Source organism: Coregonus lavaretus, assembly GCF_964263955.1.
Source record: "Coregonus lavaretus genome assembly, chromosome: 5".
NCBI classification, from domain to species: domain Eukaryota; kingdom Metazoa; phylum Chordata; class Actinopteri; order Salmoniformes; family Salmonidae; genus Coregonus; species Coregonus lavaretus.
In genome coordinates this window covers 67,277,566-67,300,636 of record NC_139992.1, presented here as the reverse complement: position 1 = coordinate 67,300,636, position 23,071 = coordinate 67,277,566, and the positions used below count along the sequence as shown (strand labels likewise).

General features: G+C 43.4%; 2 protein-coding genes across 3 annotated transcripts in view; one reads left to right on the top strand and one right to left on the bottom strand.

Annotated features, from left to right (window-relative positions):
• Positions 1-13,095, top strand: part of lrp2a (low density lipoprotein receptor-related protein 2a) — a gene marked incomplete at both ends in the record, with an annotated part of 77,334 nt that extends 64,239 nt beyond the window's left edge. Inside the window, 19 exons of the mRNA XM_084162688.1 lie at positions 186-323; positions 1,800-1,922; positions 2,245-2,373; positions 2,534-2,665; positions 2,817-2,948; positions 3,443-3,586; positions 3,840-4,005; positions 4,097-4,225; positions 4,370-4,590; positions 4,814-4,993; positions 5,087-5,206; positions 5,365-5,455; positions 5,591-5,658; positions 6,141-6,258; positions 6,391-6,517; positions 12,245-12,358; positions 12,461-12,577; positions 12,664-12,735; positions 12,925-13,095. Coding sequence (XP_084018814.1) covers positions 186-323; positions 1,800-1,922; positions 2,245-2,373; positions 2,534-2,665; positions 2,817-2,948; positions 3,443-3,586; positions 3,840-4,005; positions 4,097-4,225; positions 4,370-4,590; positions 4,814-4,993; positions 5,087-5,206; positions 5,365-5,455; positions 5,591-5,658; positions 6,141-6,258; positions 6,391-6,517; positions 12,245-12,358; positions 12,461-12,577; positions 12,664-12,735; positions 12,925-13,095 — 2,492 coding nt within the window. The remainder of the gene's footprint in view (positions 1-185; positions 324-1,799; positions 1,923-2,244; positions 2,374-2,533; positions 2,666-2,816; positions 2,949-3,442; positions 3,587-3,839; positions 4,006-4,096; positions 4,226-4,369; positions 4,591-4,813; positions 4,994-5,086; positions 5,207-5,364; positions 5,456-5,590; positions 5,659-6,140; positions 6,259-6,390; positions 6,518-12,244; positions 12,359-12,460; positions 12,578-12,663; positions 12,736-12,924) is intronic.
• Positions 13,096-17,435: 4,340 nt separating this feature from the next.
• rdh1 (retinol dehydrogenase 1) lies at positions 17,436-22,763 on the bottom strand. 2 transcript variants are annotated; one of them, XM_084162692.1, is made up of 7 exons: positions 22,656-22,763; positions 21,547-21,590; positions 21,417-21,464; positions 20,974-21,304; positions 18,324-18,582; positions 17,986-18,149; positions 17,436-17,882 (listed from the first exon to the last, which is right to left on the bottom strand). In XM_084162692.1, the coding sequence occupies exons 2-7, from the start codon at positions 21,571-21,573 to the stop codon at positions 17,626-17,628; spliced, it is 1,086 nt and encodes a 361-aa protein (XP_084018818.1). In that variant the 5' UTR covers positions 21,574-21,590; positions 22,656-22,763; the 3' UTR covers positions 17,436-17,625. The 2 variants fall into 2 exon arrangements, with proteins under 2 accessions (XP_084018818.1, XP_084018819.1); XM_084162693.1 differs by lacking the exon at positions 21,547-21,590.
• Positions 22,764-23,071: the final 308 nt, after the last annotated feature.

The following is a 23,071-nucleotide window of genomic DNA, read 5'->3' as shown; positions in this document are numbered from 1 at the left end:
AAACCGGTTGAAATGACGTCTTTTCAACCAGTTTTACTCACTGGGCTCCTATCTCCTCAGATTAACAAAACACATAATGTCCAGAACAATCATTATGTTACTACAGCACCCTCTACAGTTATCTAAATTACAAAGTTACAACCATGAATTTGAATTGTAATGGTCCATTTATCTTTCATTTGCAGCAACCCGTTATCCCAATGGCACGTATTGCCCACCGTTTCTATTTGAGTGTAGGAACCATGTGTGTGTGCAGCCCTACTGGAAATGTGACGGAGACAACGACTGTGGAGACAATTCAGATGAGGAGCTCCATCTGTGCTGTAAGGCCAATGCACCTTCAATGGTTACACTGTCCTTTAAATGGTTACACTGCTCCCTTAAATGGTTACACCGTCCTTTGAATGGTTACACTGTTGCTTTAAATGGTTACCCTGTTCCTTTAATTGTTACACTGTTCCTTAAATGGTTACACTGTTCCTTTAAATGGTTACCATGTTCCTTTAATTGTTACACTGTTCCTTAAATGGTTACAGTGTTCCATAAATGGTTACACTGTTCCTTAACCCTATTACTGTCTCTACTTGAAAAACTTGTTGAAACAATTATTTCACCTTCAATTCCTATTACTAACAACTCAAATAAGAACTTCCAATAGTTATTTTTTTTAACTTGATGTTTATTTTGGAAATTACAGAGCTCTACCAGGCAGTTGAGAAGTCAAAATAAGGTCATACCATCAATGCCATATTAGAATGGCAATTTGCATAGCATTTTTACTCATCTCAACAATATTACCAAATGTACTTTAGGTCTGCTTCAATGCCTTTTATTGGTAGATAAATTATGGTAATTGTGAATGTCCAAACATTAATATTCAATGACATTGAAATTAATGCTTTTTCAGGTGGTGTGTATTGCAATGTCCCTCAAAATGTTTTTCTTGAATTTCAAATGATCCAGATTCTTCCACCATGTTTGCCACATGTTCGGACTACATTTTGAGATAATATATGACAAAGTGCCGTTTTTATTACTATTATAGGCATTCTTTTATAGGCGACCTTAAGTCTGAGTATTGATTAATTGACCCCATGGGTCATGAAAGGTGGTTTAACCAATTTATGTTGCCTAATATATCGTGTGTTGTCTACAATTCAATCATATTTTTCACCATAATAGGTATATATATATTTTGTTTAAATGTACCCTATTCTGAGTCCACCATACTTTTTACTGACATATCAACCGCCTGGTTGAGCACATTTTTCACAATTCTTGCTTTTCAGCCTTTTTACATTTTAACTATTTATTTTCATATTTCTGCTTAATTCTATAGCTAGAGGACTCCTGTTATCTCCAGGAGTGATACGTATAATTGTTGTCTTAATCTGTTGTTGTCTAGTACTGTCTTTTTGCTACCTAAGGCCATCTACTTTAAGTGCTGCCTGTCTTAACTAACACTCTCACTTTACTTTTTCCCCCCTTACTAGCTCTGACTTTGCTGATAGCTACATTATAGAGGAAAAATTTACTTATATGTGGTTGTCCCACCTAGCTATCTTAAGATGAATGCAGGAGGACGGGGGGAGTTGACCAATCAAGTTCAAGTAAAGATTTGTTTTATTTTCACTTCTAAATCCATTGCCAAAACATGCTCTACCAGCCGGTTGAGAATAGGGTTAAAGGGTTAAATAGTTACACGGTTCCTTAAATAGTTACATTGTTGAATGTGATAGTATTTATTCTTTGACAATGATAAATGACATTGAGTTAATGTCCTGGTCTTGTCTCCCTAGTGGACATCCCGTGTGACCCGCCATTCCGTTTCCGCTGTGACAACAACCGGTGCATCTACAGCCATGAGCTCTGCAACTCTGTGGACGACTGTGGGGACGGCACTGACGAGAAAGAGGATCACTGTAAGCCAATCACAAGTTACAATACTGTCATGTAGGGCTGGTTTCCCAGACACTGATTATTAATCCTAGTCCTGGACTAAAAAGAATACTGAATGAATAATCTGCATTGATAAAGCTTTTTAGTCCGAAATTAGGCTTAATCCGTGTCCGGGAAACCGGCCTATATTGTCCCATCTCCGTGGGAGTTTGGAGTAAATGTAGCTCATCATTATGTAATAATACCAAAGTTGATCGTCCAATTAATGTCAATGTATTTTACTCTCTGAAATGATTGACATCTTGACATGATGATTGACATCTTGACATGTTGTGTTTGTCACAGGCCAGACCCCCACACATGGGCCATGTTCAGCGGATGAGTACAAATGCAGTAATGGCCAATGCATCCCTCTGCAGTATACCTGTGACGACTATGATGACTGTGGAGACCATTCTGACGAGCTGGGCTGCAGTGAGTAACCCACCCAACTAATTTACCTCAGTCTTTACCCTGCATCTGAATCATCATCAACCTTTATCTTATGCTAAGCTATATGGCTGTTTGTATAATACTGAAGTGAGAGTTAACTTCGACCCTCATAATGTGACACATGTATATGTGCTCTGCCCAGACGTTGGCAGTGGGCGCTCCTGCAGTGAGAACATCTGTGAGCATAACTGCACAGATCTGACAGACGGAGGCTTCCTCTGTTCCTGCAGGCCTGGATACAAACCCAGCCAGACAGACAGGAACACCTGTGAAGGTACAGGAAGCAGCAGCACCACCTGAGTGTAGAAGGAAACACCACTCTGTAACATCACAATCTTTGATTATCTATTCTTTCCTCTTCTTACGCTATTAGTAATCTTTTTGTATTTTCTCTGTGTTTTTCCTGTTTTTGTGTTTGTGATCAGACTTGAATGAGTGTGAGGTCTACGGGACATGTCCACAGGAGTGTAAGAACTCCAAGGGCAGCTACGAGTGCTTCTGTGCCCAGGGCTTCCGCTCAGTGAGCGAGCAGCATGGCATGGAGTGTGCTGCTGAGGGTAAGAGCTTAGCTGAACAAGTCATTTTGGTTGCATCCTAAATGCACCCTATTCCCTTTATAGTGCACTACTGTTGACCAGGGCCCATACAGATGTAGTATCTTAATTTGATCACTATTTTGTTGCTGAGAATACAAACTTGTAGTGTATTTGAGTTTTGAAAAGGCTTCTAAAGTATGTAATTTCCATTTAGAAATTTCAGACTTGATTTGCCCTACTGGAAAATGTATCAACCCCTACAAAAATGTCCATTAATGATAATCCACATAACAATCCACATTTCCTGTTGCGGCAGGATTATTTCCTGGTGTAGTAAACTGGCTCAAATTAAGATCCTACATCTGTAGGGCTCTGGTCAAAAGTAGTGCACTATATAGGGAAGATGGTGCCATTTGGGATACAACCTTTGTCTCCGATCTGTTAGTCCTCTGGAGTAGGATGCCTGGCTATTAAGGATGTGATCATATTTCACTATTCTCCATTCTCCATTTCAGGAAACCCACCAGTGCTGCTTCTGCCCGACAATGTGCGGATTCGCCGCTTCAACCTGTCCTCGGAGCAGTATTCAGACTACGTGGACAACGCAGAGCACATCCAGGCTCTGGACTACCAGTGGGATCCAGAGGGCATCGGACTCAGTAAGACCTTCAGCTCAACTAGTTAACTAGTCAGTGCTATTTGGCTCATGTGAAGAGCACTATGGGAGTGATACAGTGACTGGGGAGGTTTTCATTTTTACTCCACTTCATTAGGAACCAAACAGAAGCAAATGGGCTGAAACGGGGAAGGACTACCTGAACTTGTCAAATAAGAAACACTTGTTTTCATTTTCCGTTGCAAAACGTTTTGCTATGATGTGCACTTATGAATATGACCCTGTTGTGCTTTTAGGTATTGTGTACTGGACGGTCCTGGGCCGAGGCTCTCAGTTTGGCTCTATCAAGCGGGCCTACATGACCACTTTCAATGACAACGGCAATAACCCAGTGAAGGAGTTGGATCTGAACCTGAGATACATTGCCAACCCTGATGGCATCGCTGTGGACTGGATCGGAGGGTACAACACCTCACTCATTGCTTACTATTTTAGTTTTTTGAAAATGCCTTTTGGGTTGAATACAATCTAACATCTTCCTTCTGTTTCTCAGTCACATTTACTGGACAGACGCAGGGACCAATCGAATTGAAGTGGCAAAGTTAGATGGTCGCTACAGGAAGTGGTTGATCCATACTGACCTGGACCAGCCAGCTGCTATTGCTGTCAACCCAGCACTCGGGTACGGAAGTGATCAACTACAGGCTAATACACTGTATCCTCTCAGATATAACAGCATTGTCGAGTGATCGACAGTAAATAGATTTCAAAGTAGTCAAAGACATTAGTTAACAAAGACTGTTTTATGTGTCTGTGCATTCCCTAGAATCATGTACTGGACAGACTGGGGCAGGAGACCCAGGATTGAGTCTGCCTGGATGGATGGGCAGCACAGGCAGGTTATGTTGGACGAGGACCTGGGCTGGCCCACTGGACTGGCTCTGGACTACCTGAATGGAGACAGGATCTACTGGTGTGACTCCAAGGAGAACATCATAGAGTCCATGAAGCCGGACGGCACCGAGAGGAAGATCATCATGTCAGGAGGTCCGAACCCACGGAGACCTTTCTTAGATGTTGCTAACATGTTGATGTTATAGTCTTTGTAATAACTATATTATTAACTCCCTTAATAGTTATTGATTAAATCAGACCACATGTCCAGGACCAAGTCTCTCTTGTAAAAGAGGTCTTCTTACCTCAATGGTCCTTCAATAGACTGGGTCTATTGAAACTATGGCTAATTGAGCATGGTCATTTTCTGCTTCAGATATTGGTAAACCCTACAGCCTGGATGTCTTTGAAGGCCATGTGTACTGGACAACCAAGGAGCGGGGTGAAGTCTGGAAGACGGATAAGTTTGGGAAGGGGGACAAAGTGAAGGTGCTGACCATCAACCCCTGGCTGACTCAAGTCCGCATCTACCAGGAGTACAAACACAACCGTTCAGGTTAGAGTTTGTCAAGTCTAAAACATACACACTGTAGTTTTCTCCTGTCTGGTGAGTATAAGGTAGTTACGGGTTTCCTCTTCCCTCTCTCAGTACCCAACCCCTGTAAGGACATGTGCAGTCACCTGTGTCTGCTGCGGCCTGGAGGCTACACCTGCACCTGCCCACAAGGCTCTTCCCTGGTCGGCTTCAACCCCAACGAATGTGACGCAGGTATGGTCATTAAATCACATCATCTGTGAATGCAGCCTCCCTGCCATGTTGGCTGCACCATCATTTATCATTGAAATCATACTCCATGTAGGCATGGCTGCTTTGATATTGTTGTGGTGACATTGTGTTGACGTTGTGCGTGGCTTTCACTCCTGCAGCCATTGAGGCTCCAGTCTTAATGCCCCTTGCATGCAGATGCATGAACGGAGGGACCTGCTACACTGACGAAGGGGGCCTGCCCAAGTGCAAGTGAGTTCAGCAGCTGGTATCAGGAAGTAGATTAATTGTCATATTATTATAACATGTAACACCACAGCCACAAGCCATAGGAGTGTTTCGTTCCACCAGGAAGAAACATTGTTTATTTCTTATTTTATTGTGCAGGTGTCCGTATGGCTATGCAGGGAGTTACTGTGAGATGGGAAAGTCCAGGGGTGCCCCTGCAGGAACAGGTACATTATAATATGAGATAAGAAGTGGAATATCTATATTATACTGCATGACCTGCAATATGGATCTCTTCAACCACGATTAGATTTCTCCCCAAACATGTCAGTCCAACATGCCAGTCTTCATACAAAGTTTCCACTGATCAATAGTTCACAATAGAATAGTTACACAACATTGGTCAGAGACAAATTACATATTTTTCTTCAAACCGTTGTCTCACAACTCATTAGATTGTGACCTTGAGATTGGTTTTGACTCAGCAAACACTAAAGGTGTTTTTCTCTCCTGTAAAGTGACTCTATAACCTTTTAACTTTAATTGGGAGAATGTCAGTGAAGTAATAGGTTATCTGCATGTAATTTACCAGCAATATGTGAGAAATTGTTTTAGTTTTGGACTGCTGATACATGTTTACCTGGACACTTACAAATAATGAGTAGAAATGTTCTGGAATAAACATTGCTGCTGATATCTTTGTCTTCAGCAGTTGCCGTACTGTTAGCAGTGATTATCATCCTCATCACTGGAGCGTTGGCTGTTGGGGTTTTCCTCAACTACAAACGAACTGGCTCCTTAATCCCATCCATGCCCAAACTACCCAGGTAGGATCTCAGCTTTGACCTGATCTCACCCATCTGTGCGTGCCTCTGTTGTGTCGTTTTAAAACCAGAGCTTCAAATGAGAATTGTTACCCTGGAGTTTGTAAACCGTTTTCTTCCTTCTCTCTTTTCCAGCCTAAGCAGTCTGGTGAAATCGGGTGACACTGGGAATGGGGTGACGTTTCGCTCAGGTGACAATGTCACCATGGATCTGGGAACTCCACCCATCGGGGTTTCATTCATTGACAGGGCCATGCAGTTGGTAAACACTGGATTGTGTTGGTTTAGCACTTAGTGGTGTCACTGCACCTTCAGACTGTACTGTCAGCATTTTAGTCCCGTGTTAGGCCCGGAAGACCCCGATTGACTTTGGCCTTTTGGACGGACCTCTGTAAAATTACTGGGAGTTTATATATATACAGTGGGGGAAAAAAGTATTTAGTCAGCCACCAATTGTGCAAGTTCTCCCACTTAAAAAGATGAGAGAGGCCTGTAATTTTCATCATAGGTACACGTCAACTATGACAGACAAAATGAGGGAAAAAAATCCAGAAAATCACATTGTAGGATTTTTAATGAATTTATTTGCAAACTATGGTGGAAAATAAGGATTTGGTCAATAACAAAAGTTTCTAAATACTTTGTTATATACCCTTTGTTGGCAATGACACAGGTCAAATGTTTTCTGTAAGTCTTCACAAGGTTTTCACACACTGTTGCTGGTATTTTGGCCCATTCCTCCATGCAGATCTCCTCTAGAGCAGTGATGTTTTGGGGCTGTCGCTGGGCAACACAGACTTTCAACTCCCTCCAAAGATTTTCTATGGGGTTGAGATCTGGAGACTGGCTAGGCCACTCCAGGACCTTGAAATGCTTCTTACGAAGCCACTCCTTCGTTGCCCAGGCGGTGTGTTTGGGATCATTGTCATGCTGAAAGACCCAGCCACGTTTCATCTTCAATGCCCTTGCTGATGGAAGGAGGTTTTCACTCAAAATCTCACGATACATGGCCCCATTCATTCTTTCCTTTACACGGATCAGTCGTCCTGGTCCCTTTGCAGAAAAACAGCCCCAAAGCATGATGTTTCCACCCCCATGCTTCACAGTAGGTATGGTGTTCTTTGGATGCAACTCAGCATTCTTTGTCCTCCAAACACGACGAGTTGAGTTTTTACCAAAAAGTTATATTTTGGTTTCATCTGACCATATGACATTCTCCCAATCCTCTTCTGGATCATCCAAATGCACTCTAGCAATCTTCAGACGGGCCTGGACATGTACTGGCTTAAGCAGGGGGACACGTCTGGCACTGCAGGATTTGAGTCCCTGGCGGCGTAGTGTGTTACTGATGGTAGGCTTTGTTACTTTGGTCCCAGCTCTCTGCAGGTCATTCACTAGGTCCCCCCGTGTGGTTCTGGGATTTTTGCTCACCGTTCTTGTGATCATTTTGACCCCACGGGGTGAGATCTTGCGTGGAGCCCCAGATCGAGGGAGATTATCAGTGGTCTTGTATGTCTTCCATTTCCTAATAATTGCTCCCACAGTTGATTTCTTCAAACCAAGCTGCTTACCTATTGCAGATGCAGTCTTCCCAGCCTGGTGCAGGTCTACAATTTTGTTTCTGGTGTCCTTTGACAGCTCTTTGGTCTTGGCCATAGTGGAGTTTGGAGTGTGACTGTTTGAGGTTGTGGACAGGTGTCTTTTATACTGATAACAAGTTCAAACAGGTGCCATTAATACAGGTAACGAGTGGAGGACAGAGGAGCCTCTTAAAGAAGAAGTTACAGGTCTGTGAGAGCCAGAAATCTTGCTTGTTTGTAGGTGACCAAATACTTATTTTCCACCATAATTTGCAAATAAATTCATTAAAAATCCTACAATGTTTATTTGAACAGTGAGAGACAGAATAACAAAACAAAAAATCCTGTCATGATCGTCGGTGAGAGAGGAGGACCAAGGCGCAGCGTTGAAGGCGAACATATTTATTTAATTAATGATCACACGATCAAAACAACAAAACGATGACGTGACAGTCAATGGTAATACACAAACCAAATACGAACAAGAAACCACACCAAATGAATGCCAAACGGCTACCTAAGTATGACTCCCAATCAGAGACAACGAGCTACAGCCGTCTCTGATTGGGAGCCACCCTGGCCAACATAGATATACAAACCCAGAAAGTGAAACCTAGAACACACATAGACTATACACACCCTGGCTCAACATATTAGAGTCCCCAGAGCCAGGGCGTGACAGTACCCCCCCCCTAAAGGCGCGGACTCCGACCGCGCCCACCAAATACCACAGGGGAGGGACCGGGTGGGCACTCCGCTTAGGCGGCGGATCCGGCTCCGGGCCTGTTCCCCGCTCCCTCTCCAACCCCCCAAAGTACCCCTGGTCCGGTCTGGCCCCGCTGGCCGGAGCTGGACTGCACACTGGTGGAGCGGATTGCTCTAGCTCCGGCGTGAAGCATCTGACCGGTGCCGGACCAGCCACCGGTGGAACAGGCACGGGCCGTGCCGGACTGACGACGCACACCACTGGCTTGGTGTGGGGAGCAGGAGCGGGCCGAGCCGGGCTGTCGAAGCGCACCCCTGACTTGGTGCGGGGAACAGGCACGGGCCGTGCCGGACTGACGACGCACACCACTGGCTTGGTGTGGGGAGCAGGAGCGGGCCGAGCCGGGCTGTCGAAGCGCACCCCTGACTTGGTGCGGGGAGCAGGAACGGGCCGAGCCGGGCTGACGAAGCGCACCACTGACTTGGTGCGGGGAGCAGGAACGGGCCGAGCCGGGCTGACGAAGCGCACCACTGACTTGGTGCGGGGAGCAGGAACGGGCCGAGCCGGGCTGTCGAAGCGCACCCCTGACTTGGTGCGGGGAGCAGGAACGGGCCGAGCCGGGCTGTCGAAGCGCACCCCTGACTTGGTGCGGGGAGCAGGAACGGGCCGAGCCGGGCTGACGAAGCGCACCACTGACTTGGTGCGGGGAGCAGGAACGGGCCGAGCCGGGCTGACGAAGCGCACCACTGACTTGGTGCGGGGAGCAGGAACGGGCCGAGCCGGGCTGACGAAGCGCACCACTGACTTGGTGCGGGGAGCAGGAACGGGCCGGACCGTACTGGGGACACACACCACTGGTCCTACGCAGGGATCTGGAATGGGCCGGACCGGACTGGTAACACACCCCAGTACCTCTCGCCGTGCCTCTACACCTTCCACCCCCTCTTCGACCAGTGGCCCCCGTAACCTGGCGGCCTCCTCTGCCAACCCGCTGGGCCGCTCTGCCGCGGTCTCCTGCTGGCCCGTCGTCCACGGCGTTAGCCCCCCCCTAAAAATTTTCTGGGCGTCTCTCCTACCCGTGGACCAGGTCTCCATGTCCCTCGCCAGCCTCTCGCCCTTCTGCCTCAATGTCAAGCCCTTCTCTTCCTCACTCGGCTTGACCCAGTCGAGGAGGCGAAGGAGATCTGCTAGAGATCTCCCTGGCGATGGCTCCTGGACACGCTGCTTGGTCAAGTCTTGGTGGTTTCTTCTGTCATGATCGTCGGTGAGAGAGGAGGACCAAGGCGCAGCGTTGAAGGCGAACATATTTATTTAATTAATGATCACACGATCAAAACAACAAAACGATGACGTGACAGTCAATGGTAATACACAAACCAAATACGAACAAGAAACCACACCAAATGAATGCCAAACGGCTACCTAAGTATGACTCCCAATCAGAGACAACGAGCTACAGCCGTCTCTGATTGGGAGCCACCCTGGCCAACATAGATATACAAACCCAGAAAGTGAAACCTAGAACACACATAGACTATACACACCCTGGCTCAACATATTAGAGTCCCCAGAGCCAGGGCGTGACAAATCCAGAAAAACGCATGTCAAAAATGTTATCAATTGATTTGCATTTTAATGAGGGAAATAAGTATTTGACCCCTCTGCAAAACATGACTTAGTACTTGGTGGCAAAACCCTTGTTGGCAATCACAGAGGTCAGACATTTCTTGTAGTTGGCCACCAGGTTTGCACACATCTCAGGAGGGATTTTGTCCCACTCCTCTTTGCATATCTTCTCCAAGTCATTAAGGTTTCGAGGCTGACGTATGGCAACTTGACCCTTCAGCTCCCTCCACAGATTTTCTATGGGATTAAGGTCTGGAGACTGGCTAGGCCACTCCAGGACCTTAATGTGCTTTTTCTTGAGCCACTCCTTTGTTGCCTTGGCCGTGTGTTTTGGGTCATTGTCATGCTGGAATACCCATCCACAACCCATTTTCAATGTCCTGGCTGAGGGAAGGAGGTTCTCACCCAAGATTTGACGGTACATGGCCCCATCCATCGTCCCTTTGATGCGGTGAAGTTGTCCTGTCCCCTTAGCAGAAAAACACCCCCAAAGCATAATGTTTCCACCTCCATGTTTGACGGTGGGGATGGTGTTCTTGGGGTCATAGGCAGCATTCCTCCTCCTCCAAACACGGCGAGTTGAGTTGATGCCAAAGAGCTCGATTTTGGTCTCATCTTACCACAACACTTTCACCCAGTTCTCCTCTGAATCATTCAGATGTTCATTGGCAAACTTCAGACGGGCCTGTATATGTGCTGTCTTGAGCAGGGGGACCTTGCGGGCGCTGCAGGATTTCAGTCCTTCACGGCGTAGTGTGTTACCAATTGTTTTCTTGGTGACTATGGTCCCAACTGCCTTGAGATCATTGATAAGATCCTCCCGTGTAGTTCTGGGCTGATTCCTCACCGTTCTCATGATCATTGCAACTCCACGAGGTGAGATCTTGCATGGAGCCCCAGGCTGAGGGAGATTGACAGTTCTTTTGTGTTTCTTCCATTTGCGAATAATCGCACCAACTGTTGTCACCTTCTCACCAAGCTGCTTGGCGATGGTCTTGTAGCCCATTCCAGCCTTGTGTAGGTCTACAATCTTGTCCCTGACATCCTTGGAGAGCTCTTTGGTCTTGGCCATGGTGGAGAGTTTGGAATCTGATTGATTGATTGCTTCTGTGGACAGGTGTCTTTTATACAGGTAACAAGCTGAGATTAGGAGCACTCCCTTTAAGAGTGTGCTCCTAATCTCAGCTCGTTACCTGTATAAAAGACACCTGGGAGCCAGAAATCTTTCTGATTGAGAGGGGGTCAAATACTTATTTCCCTCATTAAAATGCAAATCAATTTATAACATTTTTGACATGCGTTTTTCTCTATTTTTTTGTTGTTATTCTGTCTCTCACTGTTCAAATAAACCTACCATTAAAATTATAGACTGATCATTTCTTTGTCAGTGGGCAAACGTACAAAATCAGCAGGGGATCAAATACTTTTTTCCCTCACTGTATATATATATATATATATATATATATATAGAGAGAGAGAGAGAGAGAGAGAGAGAGAGAGAGAGAGAGAGAGAGAGAGAGAGAGAGAGAGAGAGAGAGAGAGAGAGAGAGAGAGAGAGAGAGAGAGAGAGAGAGAGAGAGAGAGAGAGAGAGAGAGAGAGAGAGAGAGAGAGAGAGAGAGAGAGAGAGAGAGAGAGAGAGACTATTTATTTTTATAGCTTACAATTTATTCGCCGTTAGTCAGCACCTCTACACTAAATAATTTTCTCTGGGTACTGACCTGTTGCAACCTCTACAACCACTGTGATTATTATTTGACCCTGCTGGTCATCTATGAACGTTTGAACATCTTGAAGAACAATCTGGCCTTAAATGGCCATGTACTCTTATAATCTCCACCCGGAACAGCCAGAAGAGGACTGGCCACCCCTCAGAGCCTGGTTCCACTCTAGGTTTCTTCCCCTAGGTTCCTGCCTTTCTAGGGAGTTTTTCCTAGCCACCGTGCTTCTACATCTGCATTGCTTGCTGTTTGGGGTTTTAGGCTGGGTTTCTGTATAGCACTTTGTGACATCTGCTGATGTAAAAAGGGCTTTATAAATACATTTGATTGATGATGAATAACACTGTGTCTCTTTCAGGATGAGAACTTTGCAGTGGAAGCGGGGAGGCAGCCAATCACGTTTGAGAACCCTCTGTATGCCACTGCAGCGGCTGGATCGTCTAGTGATCCTGCTGTCATCCACGCGACACAGGTACGCAAGACAACACTGTTGCATGAACATTTCTAGGGCAGATTGGATTGACATCATTGTTAAAGCAATACTAATTGTTCTGCACTGTTTTACTCCAAACAGGTGACTGTTACTGTTAGCGGTGAGCAGATAGAGAAGAACTTTGCGAACTCAGCGTACCATACAGAGCAGATTGTGAGCACCGTGGACAGTTCCACAGCCAGAGCCAAGCCGGTTCAGGTGACTCTCCCTTCCTGTACTTGTATCATTAGTTAAAGGTAAGGGATTAAATTGTAATTTACAGCAATTGTGTCCTACATTGACAGGAGTCCAGGTGGAGCTTCTTCAAAAGAAAATTGAAGCCAAGCACAACTTTTGAAAACCCAACGTACTCAGAGGTAAGCCCAATACTGCCACCCAAGCAGCACCTATTCCTATTCTACAGTAGAAAACGGGAAACGTATAGAACATATGTTTGTATTCCTTCTAACTGTTTGATGTTTGCTTCTTATTGCTACTTGTAGGTTAAGAGGTCTTGGGTTTGTGTTGGCCTGTTTTCTGCTAGTCATCCCCTTGTTGTTTTTCAGATGCAGAATGAAAAAGCAGTAGGAAGCAATGAGGACAGTTCCTCCACCGACCCCTCTCCCTTTGCCCCAACCGCCAAACCCTTTAAGAGGGATCGTCCCAGCACCTACTCACCAACTGAGGACACTTTCCGAGACACAGCGAACCTTGTCAAAGAGGACAGCGATGTGTAATCCCGTTTCTCACAGACGGGAATCAAAGACACTCTCCTTTGCACAGAATCTATTTTTATATGCAGCCTGTGTAAAAAAACAAAGATTGTTTTGAGAAAAGAAATTAGACAAACATTTCTTTAGCATACAGAAAAGAGGTCTGTCATGACTATGCCTTTGGATATTTCTGATGCCAATTCTTGTTTCATGATTTTTTTATTGTGATGTAATATATGTATATCTTTGCACTGAAGCTGCTGATAGAAATGTTATAAATATGTTGTACATTTGTAAATTTGAAGAGTAAGATTTTTGTCGATAATATTCTCTAGCTGTTGGAAGTAGATGAACTTATCGATAGTGCTTCATAAACAAAGTAACACATAACAGGTGAAGTGCATTGTGAATGTACCGTAGATACAGTGGGGGAAAAAAGTATTTAGTCAGCCACCAATTGTGCAAGTTCTCCCACTTAAAAAGATGAGAGAGGCCTGTAATTTTCATCTTAGGTACACGTCAACTATGACAGACAAATTGAGGAAAAAAATTCCAGAAAATCACATTGTAGGATTTTTAATGAATTTATTTGCAAATTATGGTGGAAAATAAGTATTTGGTCACCTACAAACAAGCAAGATTTCTGGCTCTCACAGACCTGTAACTTCTTATTTAAGAGGCTCCTCTGTCCTCCACTCGTTACCTGTATTAATGGCACCTGTTTGAACTTGTTATCAGTATAAAAGACACCTGTCCACAACCTCAAACAGTCACACTCCAAACTCCACTATGGCCAAGACCAAAGAGCTGTCAAATGACACCAGAAACAAAATTGTAGACCTGCACCAGGCTGGGAAGACTGAATCTGCAATAGGTAAGCAGCTTGGTTTGAAGAAATCAACTGTGGGAGCAATTATTAGGAAATGGAAGACATACAAGACCACTGATAATCTCCCTCGATCTGGGGCTCCACGCAAGATCTCACCCCGTGGGGTCAAAATGATCACAAGAACGGTGAGCAAAAATCCCAGAACCACACGGGGGGACCTAGTGACCTGCAGAGAGCTGGGACCAAAGTAACAAAGCCTACCATCAGTAACACACTACGCCGCCAGGGACTCAAATCCTGCAGTGCCAGACGTGTCCCCCTGCTTAAGCCAGTACATGTCCAGGCCCGTCTGAAGATTGCTAGAGTGCATTTGGATGATCCAGAAGAGGATTGGGAGAATGTCATATGGTCAGATGAAACCAAAATATAACTTTTTGGTAAAAACTCAACTCGTCGTGTTTGGAGGACAAAGAATGCTGAGTTGCATCCAAAGAACACCATACCTACTGTGAAGCATAGGGGTGGAAACATCATGCTTTGGGGCTGTTTTTCTGCAAAGGGACCAGGACGACTGATCCGTGTAAAGGAAAGAATGAATGGGGCCATGTATCGTGAGATTTTGAGTGAAAACCTCCTTCCATCAGCAAGGGCATTGAAGATGAAACGTGGCTGGGTCTTTCAGCATGACAATGATCCCAAACACACCGCCTGGGCAAAGAAGGAGTGGCTTCGTAAGAAGCATTTCAAGGTCCTGGAGTGGCCTAGCCAGTCTCCAGATCTCAACCCCATAGAACATCTTTGGAGGGAGTTGAAAGTCCGTGTTGCCCAGCGACAGCCCCAAAACATCACTGCTCTAGAGGAGATCTGCATGGAGGAATGGGCCAAAATACCAGCAACAGTGTGTGAAAACCTTGTGAAGACTTACAGAAAACGTTTGACCTGTGTCATTGCCAACAAAGGGTATATAACAAAGTATTGAGTAACTTTTGTTATTGACCAAATACTTTTTTTCCACCATAAATTGCAAATAAATTCATTAAAAATCCTACAATGTGATTTTCTGGATATTTTTTTTTCATTTTGTCTGTCATAGTTGACGTGTACCTATGATGAAAATTACAGGCCTCTCTCATCTTTTTAAGTGGGAGAACTTGCACAATTGGTGGCTGACTAAATACTTTTTTTCCCCACTGTATATCGCATTAGGACAATGTTTTGTAAGGATAATTAACTATTTTTGCCACTGAACAAAACTGAAGATGTATGCATTTCATCTTGCATGTTTATATACCTCATTTCAGGGCTTAAAAAAAACAAACAAAACGAAGCAAAACAAATACAAACTGATCCAATGACCTTAGCTATTCTAAATCTATAGATGCTGTAAAAAGAAAACTATACAAATTCTGAATAGCTCAAAGAATAGTATGCTAAGCATACTTACATGGTATGTAAATGGTACTTACGATCAAAATTATCATATTTTTGGCATATTTAAATCAAAACTCTCATATTTAGGTAAGACTTTTTATGAATCTTTTTTAAATGAACTTGGAACAATACTTGAATATGCCAATAATTTTAATGTGTGAAGATGTATAATTTTGGCCACCTCCAGTGACTCTCTGGAGCTGGTAAAGTCCAAGAGCAAAATATCCATATCTGGAGATACAGAATTGGAAGAAATTAGGAATCTGACTGTCATTTTCTAAACATGGGCTATAAATCCTATGCTCTTAGATTGATTGTTTTGTATTGTGATGAAAATGACAAATAAAAACTGTATCAATGATCATTCTAAATATGCTCAAATGGTTTTCTAGCTAGCAAAGTGGGAGACAACATGTATGCTGCTGAGACGTAAAATGAATAAATGTTTTGTTTTTTAATACAATCTCAACAGTCTGTTTTTCTTACCTTAAAATACATTGTGATTAACACAGTTGTTTATTTTGTTGGCACCACAGGAACATTTAATATCAATATTCATGAATGATTCACTACATACAACGCAACATGCAACAATTTCAAAGATTTTACTGAATTACAGTTCATACACTGCATGACCAAAGGTATGTGGACACCTGCTCGTCGAACATCTCATTCCAAAATCATGGGCATTAATATGGAGTTGGTCCCCCCTTTGCTGCAATAACAGCCTCCACTCTTCTGGGAAGGCTTTCCACTAGATGTTGGAAAATTGCTGCGGGGACTTGCTTCCATTCAGCCACTAGAGCACTGATGTTGAGCGATTAGGCCTGGCTCGCAGTCGGCGTTCCAATCATCACAAAGGTGTTTGATGGGGTTGAGGTCAGGGCTCTATGCAGGCCAGTCAAGTTGTTCCACACCGATCTCGACAAACCATTTCTGTATGGACCTCACTTTGTGCACGGGGGCATTGTCATGCTGAAACAGGAAAGGGCCTTCCCCAAACTGTTGCCACAAAGTTGGAAGCACAGAATTGTCTAGAATGTCATTGTATGCTGTAGCGTTAAGATTTCCCTTCACTGGAACTAAGGGGCCTAGCCCGAACCATGAAAAACAGCCCCAGACCATGATTCCTCCTCCACCAAACTTTACAGTTGGCACTATGCATTGGGGCAGGTAGTGTTCTCCTGGCATCCGCCAAACCCAGATTAATCCGTCGGACTGCCAGATGGTGAAGCGTGATTCATCACTCCAGATAACGTGTTTCCACTGCTCCAGAGTCCAATGGCGGCGAGCTTTACACCACTCCAGCCGACGCTTGTCATTGCGCATGGTGATCTTAGGCTTGTGTGCAGCTACTCAGCCATGGAAACACATTTCAAGAAGCTCCCGATGAAAAGTTATTGTGCTGACGTTGCTTCCAGAGGCAATTTGGAACTCGGTAGTGAGTGTTGCAACTGAGGACCGACGATTTTTACGCACTACGTGCTTCAGCACTCAGCGGTCCTGTTCTGTGAGCTTGTGCGGCCTACCACTTCTCGGCTGAGCCGATGTTCCTCCTAGACTTTGCACTTCACAATAACAGCACTTACAGTTGACCGAGGCAGCTATAGCAGGGCAGAAATTTGATGAATTGACTTGTTGGAAAGGTGGCATCCTATGACGGTGCCGCGTTGAAGGACACTGGGCTCTTCAGTAAGGCCATTCTGCTGCCAATGTTTGTTTATGGAGATTGCATGGCTGTGTGCTCAATTTTATACACCTGTCAGCAACGGGTATGGCTGAAATAGCCGAATCCACTAATTTGAAGGGGTGTCCACATACTTTCCTGCAGTCAACATGCCAATTGCACGCTCCCTCAAAACTTGAGACATCTATGGCATTGTGTTGTGTGACAAAACTGCACATTTAAAAGTGGCCTTTTATTGTCCTCAGCACAAGGTGCACCTGTGTAATGATCATGCTGTTTAATCAGCTTCTTGATATGCCACACCTATCAGGTGGATAGATTATCTTGGCAACGGAGAAATGTTCACTAACAGGGATGTAAACAAATTTGTGCACAAAAAAATTAAAAATAGAGAGAAATAAGCTTTTTGTGCATATGGAACATTTTGGGGATTTATTTAAGCTCATGAAACATGGGAATAACACTTTACATTTTGCATTTATATTTTTATTATTTTAACGTTTGACTGAAGTTAAACAATATCAACATACTTGAAATGCAAATAATGAATATAAATCAGTCTAAAACGTATCATAGATGTGATTGATAAAGGAAAGAGTCCAGTGGCTCATGTGTTTGCCACACCCACTTGGTTTGCATGGATCTTTCTGTCGTCTTTGGGGACAGGAAGTAGAACAGCGATGGCGAAGTCTGCTATGAATGTAGGGAGGTAGGACAGGGGGATCCAGATGAGCTTTGCATCCCAACCAGGTGAGTAGCGGGTCCGTGGGTGGCGGGCTGTAAGGGCATGCTGCATGCAACTGGTCACTTTGGAGATGTCTGAACTGCACAGGAGACCCATGGAGAAATCCTGAGCTTTTACATCTGTCATAGACCACAGTGAATGGATGAGAGTCAGACATGAATGTTTCAGCATTGTAATGACATGACTCAACCATTTTAAAAACAGTACACAGTATTTACTCACATTCATCAAAGAAGTTGGGTCCATATGAGTGCTTGACCTCCTCAGGGAGACGGTTCCATAGTCTCTGCAGGTCTGCTTCAATGAGGTCCAGCCTGGTCACACCCGTCTTGAAGAAACCAGGCTCAATGATACTCACTTTTACACCAAAATGCTGCATATCCCGCCTGAACATAAGAGCAGGCAGCTTAGTTGTTATCTAGCTAATACAATAAGATGCTTAAATCTATGAATAACTCTGTGGTGCACAGCATTGCACAGTTACAGTTCCATAATAAAATGCTTGGAAATCAATCCCTAGTTTACTGAGTTTATTATATTGTAAAACAATGCCACGATACCTAAGGCTGTCAGAGAAGGCCTCCACACCATACTTAGATAGGCAGTAGCCTCCTCCAATGAGGGCAAGCCTCCCCAGGATACTGGCAACATTGACCACCCTTCCTTGAGCCTTCTTTAAGAGTGGGAGGAACTTCAGGGTCACTTCAATCAGACCTATTAAATTCACATCTAGAACTTTCTTGAAGTCCTCCAACTGCATCCATTCAGTGGGGCCTATAGGTGTGGACCTCCCAGCGTTGTTGATCAGCCCCCAGAGACCTGTGATACAGAGAGGGAGACGAATTTCGCACAGTAACGACATGTGATACTGCATTATCAAGTATTAGAGTACTCTTATACAGTTGAAGTCGGAGGTTTACATACACTTAGATTGGAGTCATTAAAACTTGTTTTTCAACCACTCCACAAATGTCTTGTTAACAAACTATAGTTTTGGCAAGTCAGTTAGGACATCTACTTTGTGCATGACACAAGTAATTTTTCCAACAATTGTTTACAGACAGATTATTTCACTTATAATTCACTGTATCACAATTCCAGTGGGTCAGAAGTTTACATACACTAAGTTGACTGTGCCTTTAAACAGCTTGGAAAATTCCAGAAAATGATGTAATGGCTTTAGAAGCTTCTGATAGGCTAATTGACATGATTTGAGTCAATTGGAGGTGTACCTGTGGATGTATTTCAAGGCCTACCTTCAAACTCAGTACCTCTTTTCTTGACATCATCGGAAAATTAAAAGAAATCAGCCAAGACCTCAGAAAAAAAATGGTAGACCTCCACAAGTCTGGTTCATCCTTGGGAGCAATTTCCAAACGCCTGAAGGTACCACGTTCATCTGTACAAACAATAGTACACAAGTATTAACACCATGGGACCACGCAGCTGTCATACCGCTCAGGAAGGAGACGCGTTCTGTCTCCTAGAGATGAACGTACTTTGGTGCGAAAAGTGCAAATCAATCCCAGAACAACAGCAAAGGACCTTGTGAAGATGCTGGACGAAACAGGTACAAAAGTATCTATATCCACAGTAAAACTAGTCCTATATCGACATAACCTGAAAGGCCGCTCAGCAAGGAAGAAGCCACTGCTCCAAAACCACCATAAAAAAGCCAGACTACGGTTTGCAACTGCACATGGGGACAAAGAAATGTCCTCTGGTCTGATGAAACAAAAATAGAACTGTTTGGCCATAATGACCATCGTTATGTTTGGAGGAAAAAGGGGAACGCTTGCAAGCCGAAGAACACCATCCCAACCGTGAAGCATGGGGGTGGCAGTATCATGCTGTGGGGGTGCTTTTCTGCAGGAGGGACTGGTGCACTTCACAAAATAGATGGCATCATGAGGAAGGAAAATTATGTGGATATATTGAAGCAACATCTCAAGACATCAGTCAGGAAGTTAAAGCTTGGTCACAAATGGGTCTTCCAAATGGACAATGACCCCAAGCATACTTCCAAAGTTGTGGCAAAATGGCTTAAGGACAACAAAGTCAAGGTATTGGAGTGGCCATCACAAAGCCCTGACCTCAATCCTATAGAAAATCTGTGGCCAGAAATGAAAAAGCGTGCGAGCAAGGAGGCCTACAAACCTGACTCAGTTACACCAGCTCTGTTAGGAGGAATAGGCCAAAATTCAGCCAACTTATTGTGGGAAGCTTGTGGAAGTCTACCCGAAACGTTTGACTGAAGTTAAACAATTTAAAGGCAATGCTACCAAATACTAATTGAGTGTATGTAAACGTCTGACCCACTGGGAATGTGATGAAAGAAATAAAAGCTGAAATAAATAATTCTCTCTACTATTATTCTGACATTTCACATTCTTAAAATAAAGTGGTGATCCTAACATACCTAAGACAGGGCATTTTTACTAGGATTAACTGTCAGGAATTGTGAAAAACTGAGTTTAAATGTATTTGGCTAAGTTGTATGTAAACTTCCGACTTCAACTGTATGATAAGAAATGTGGGTAGAAAGAGATACGCTGCAACTGTTCTGTGCAATAACTGTAGTAACACACAGTATTTTCCACTCAGAGGTCTCTATTACATGTAATCCTAGAGTGATGCCCCCTAGTGCAATATGTGTCCTATCAATAGTTAGTTGAATTCTGGGAATGTCAAAAGGCAATTCATTCATCTTTAACCAGACATTTAACCAGGGCTGGATATATGAAGCAAAGCTGTCTTAAATCTTCCATTCACTAATCTGCTTGTGGAAAGAGGTAAAGGATACATGACATGATTGTGGATCTTGCACCAAATATTTCATTCTAAAGGGTTTGGGCCAAGCACAGAAGTAATATTTCAAAGCTTGGGATAGCCATAAATCACTATGTTTTAGTGTTTAGTGTTTAAAGCAAGAATATTCCAATTAGGCATCTAATTCAAATCACAGACCATTTATGTGATTCAGAGTAAACTTGGCTGGTGACTTAACAAAAGTTGGTCCATTTTCTCATCACTGTGTCTTGGTAATGTTATGGTAGGTTTCCTCAGCAGCTCTCAAGGTGATAATGGTTTGAAAATATGCAGACGTATGGGTCAGTTTCGGTTAGTCAAGCACCCCATCACATTTTTATCTCTCCCGGTGCTTGACTCTGACTGGCACCCTATCTACCCACTGCTGCCTTCCTCACTTACCTCGTTCTCCAACCTCGGCGCGCACAACCTCCACCGCACTCTCGATGCTCAGACTGTCGGTAACATTGAACAGAACTGTCTTCAGTCTGGGAGAGGCCGCAGCCTTCAATTCCGATTCACCTTTCTTCGTGAGACATGCGGCTATTACATGAAACCCCCTTTGGTCAAGTTGCCTTGCCACCAAATTTCCAAATCCGCTATCACAGCCCGTGATAAAGACATGTTTCTTGTCAAAATCTTCAACTTTGAAAGAATCTCTAATAAACCAGGCGATGGCTATGGCTGTAACTGAAATTAGTATGCAGGATAGGGCCAAGTGTGATAGGATTGCCTAAAACAGACAGACAAAAAATGACAACATTGTTTATAATAAACAAACAATGTAATAAAGAAAGTAATGTTATAAATAAGTTATAAAAGACAAGGAACTTTATCAATCTCACCTGAAAAAAATCCACTAGAATATTCTCTTCAGACACCAGAGGAAAGACCTATAGGGAGTCACATTTCAGTTATATAATGGTACCTTTCCAATAACATATTATTGTCTTGTTTTTTCTTCAAAACACTTACATCAGAGAAAGCTGAGTCTTCAGCCATTAGTATTCTAATTGCTCCTTCATTTGAATAGTTGACATGTTAGAATAATAAAAACAGCATAACTATATTGACAAAGATGAATAGGCTCTAAAGAACCATATTAAATAATATGATTCTTCAAATTAATAAGACAATAGCTCAGTGTTTAGAGTATAGGCCTACAATCTAATTATTCCGTTTCTTTTCATATGCAGTTGTTTGTCTGTGTGCTCCAACGCCATTATCCTTGTCTATCTTGCTTACAGATCTGGTACACACCTGAAGGATTATATTATTAGTTTGTCATAATCACAGCAATGCACCTGGTCATAAGCAAACTTGGCTGCAAGTAGCTCACAGCTTTTCATATGACATAGTATACATGTCTAGTAGGGTGAAACATAATACCTAAAAGCGTATTTCTGGTTTGAGAGAACTTGGCTGAATAAAACATTCTAAAATTCTTCTCAATTCTACAGCCCTCTTTTTTCAATAATTATTTCAGATTCCATAGTTGGAATTAATGGTAGCAATTCACAGCTATATCCAATGAGAGTAAACATAATTTGATTAGGAATGTGTTGCACAGTAAGCTTTTGTTTTTTGATAGGAAGAATTTGCTGTAAATCGTGCAGTGGGCTAAGCCTATGTTGTTTGCTCATGACACTATTCTGTCATAGCGTTATAATGGAAAACTGTAATAGTGTTACTCTGACCACCAGATGGCATCTTGGTATCTCCTAAATGTGCACATAAACACTGGTAAAAGTAAATCATGTAGGAGTCCACACACTGTTGTCAACAAGGTTAACGGTCATTTCTTTCTGGCAGTGTTATGTAAAAAGGTATAAAATATAGCCACACAATTATGTATAAACCTATATTCACAAATGCAATAAGTATGTTGTGTTGAATTAAATTTGTTCACAATTAAGCATTAAAAAGGTGGAACATTTTTACAGTTTACACTTACATTGGATTAGAATTACAAAAGTCAGGTTACTTTCCCAAAATTCCAGGATTTCTGAAAAACCCAGGAATTTAGGGACATTTTGCAATCATATACAAGATCTTCTGTAATGTGGATTATACATTGGACCTACCATGGCTACTTGCAAGTTTGGTGTTTTCTCATCCAGGATATAAAAAAAGCAGAATGGAGTTTGTTCCTCAGTCCAACCTACATGCTTCCCAGTGGCTACAATCAAAGGACTTATGAGGGGCTACAGATTGGGAGCGGTGTCAAAGGTCTGTGCTGCTTGATTGTGTAATATGTCCCATGGACCTTCAATGGTTTACATGATGATAAGAGTTCTGGTAAATACATCTTCTTTCACCTGATTACCACTAGGGCTAGGCCACACATCTGTTTTTCTTTTGAAGGTGCACTCCATTCTACAAAGTCATACAGTATATTTGAGCAGAGCAGTGTACCGTTGTTGAAGACTCATGAATGAGAGGAAGGCAGCCAGTGCAGGTAAAGTAGAATGCACATAATACTATAATTATCAGCAGCCAT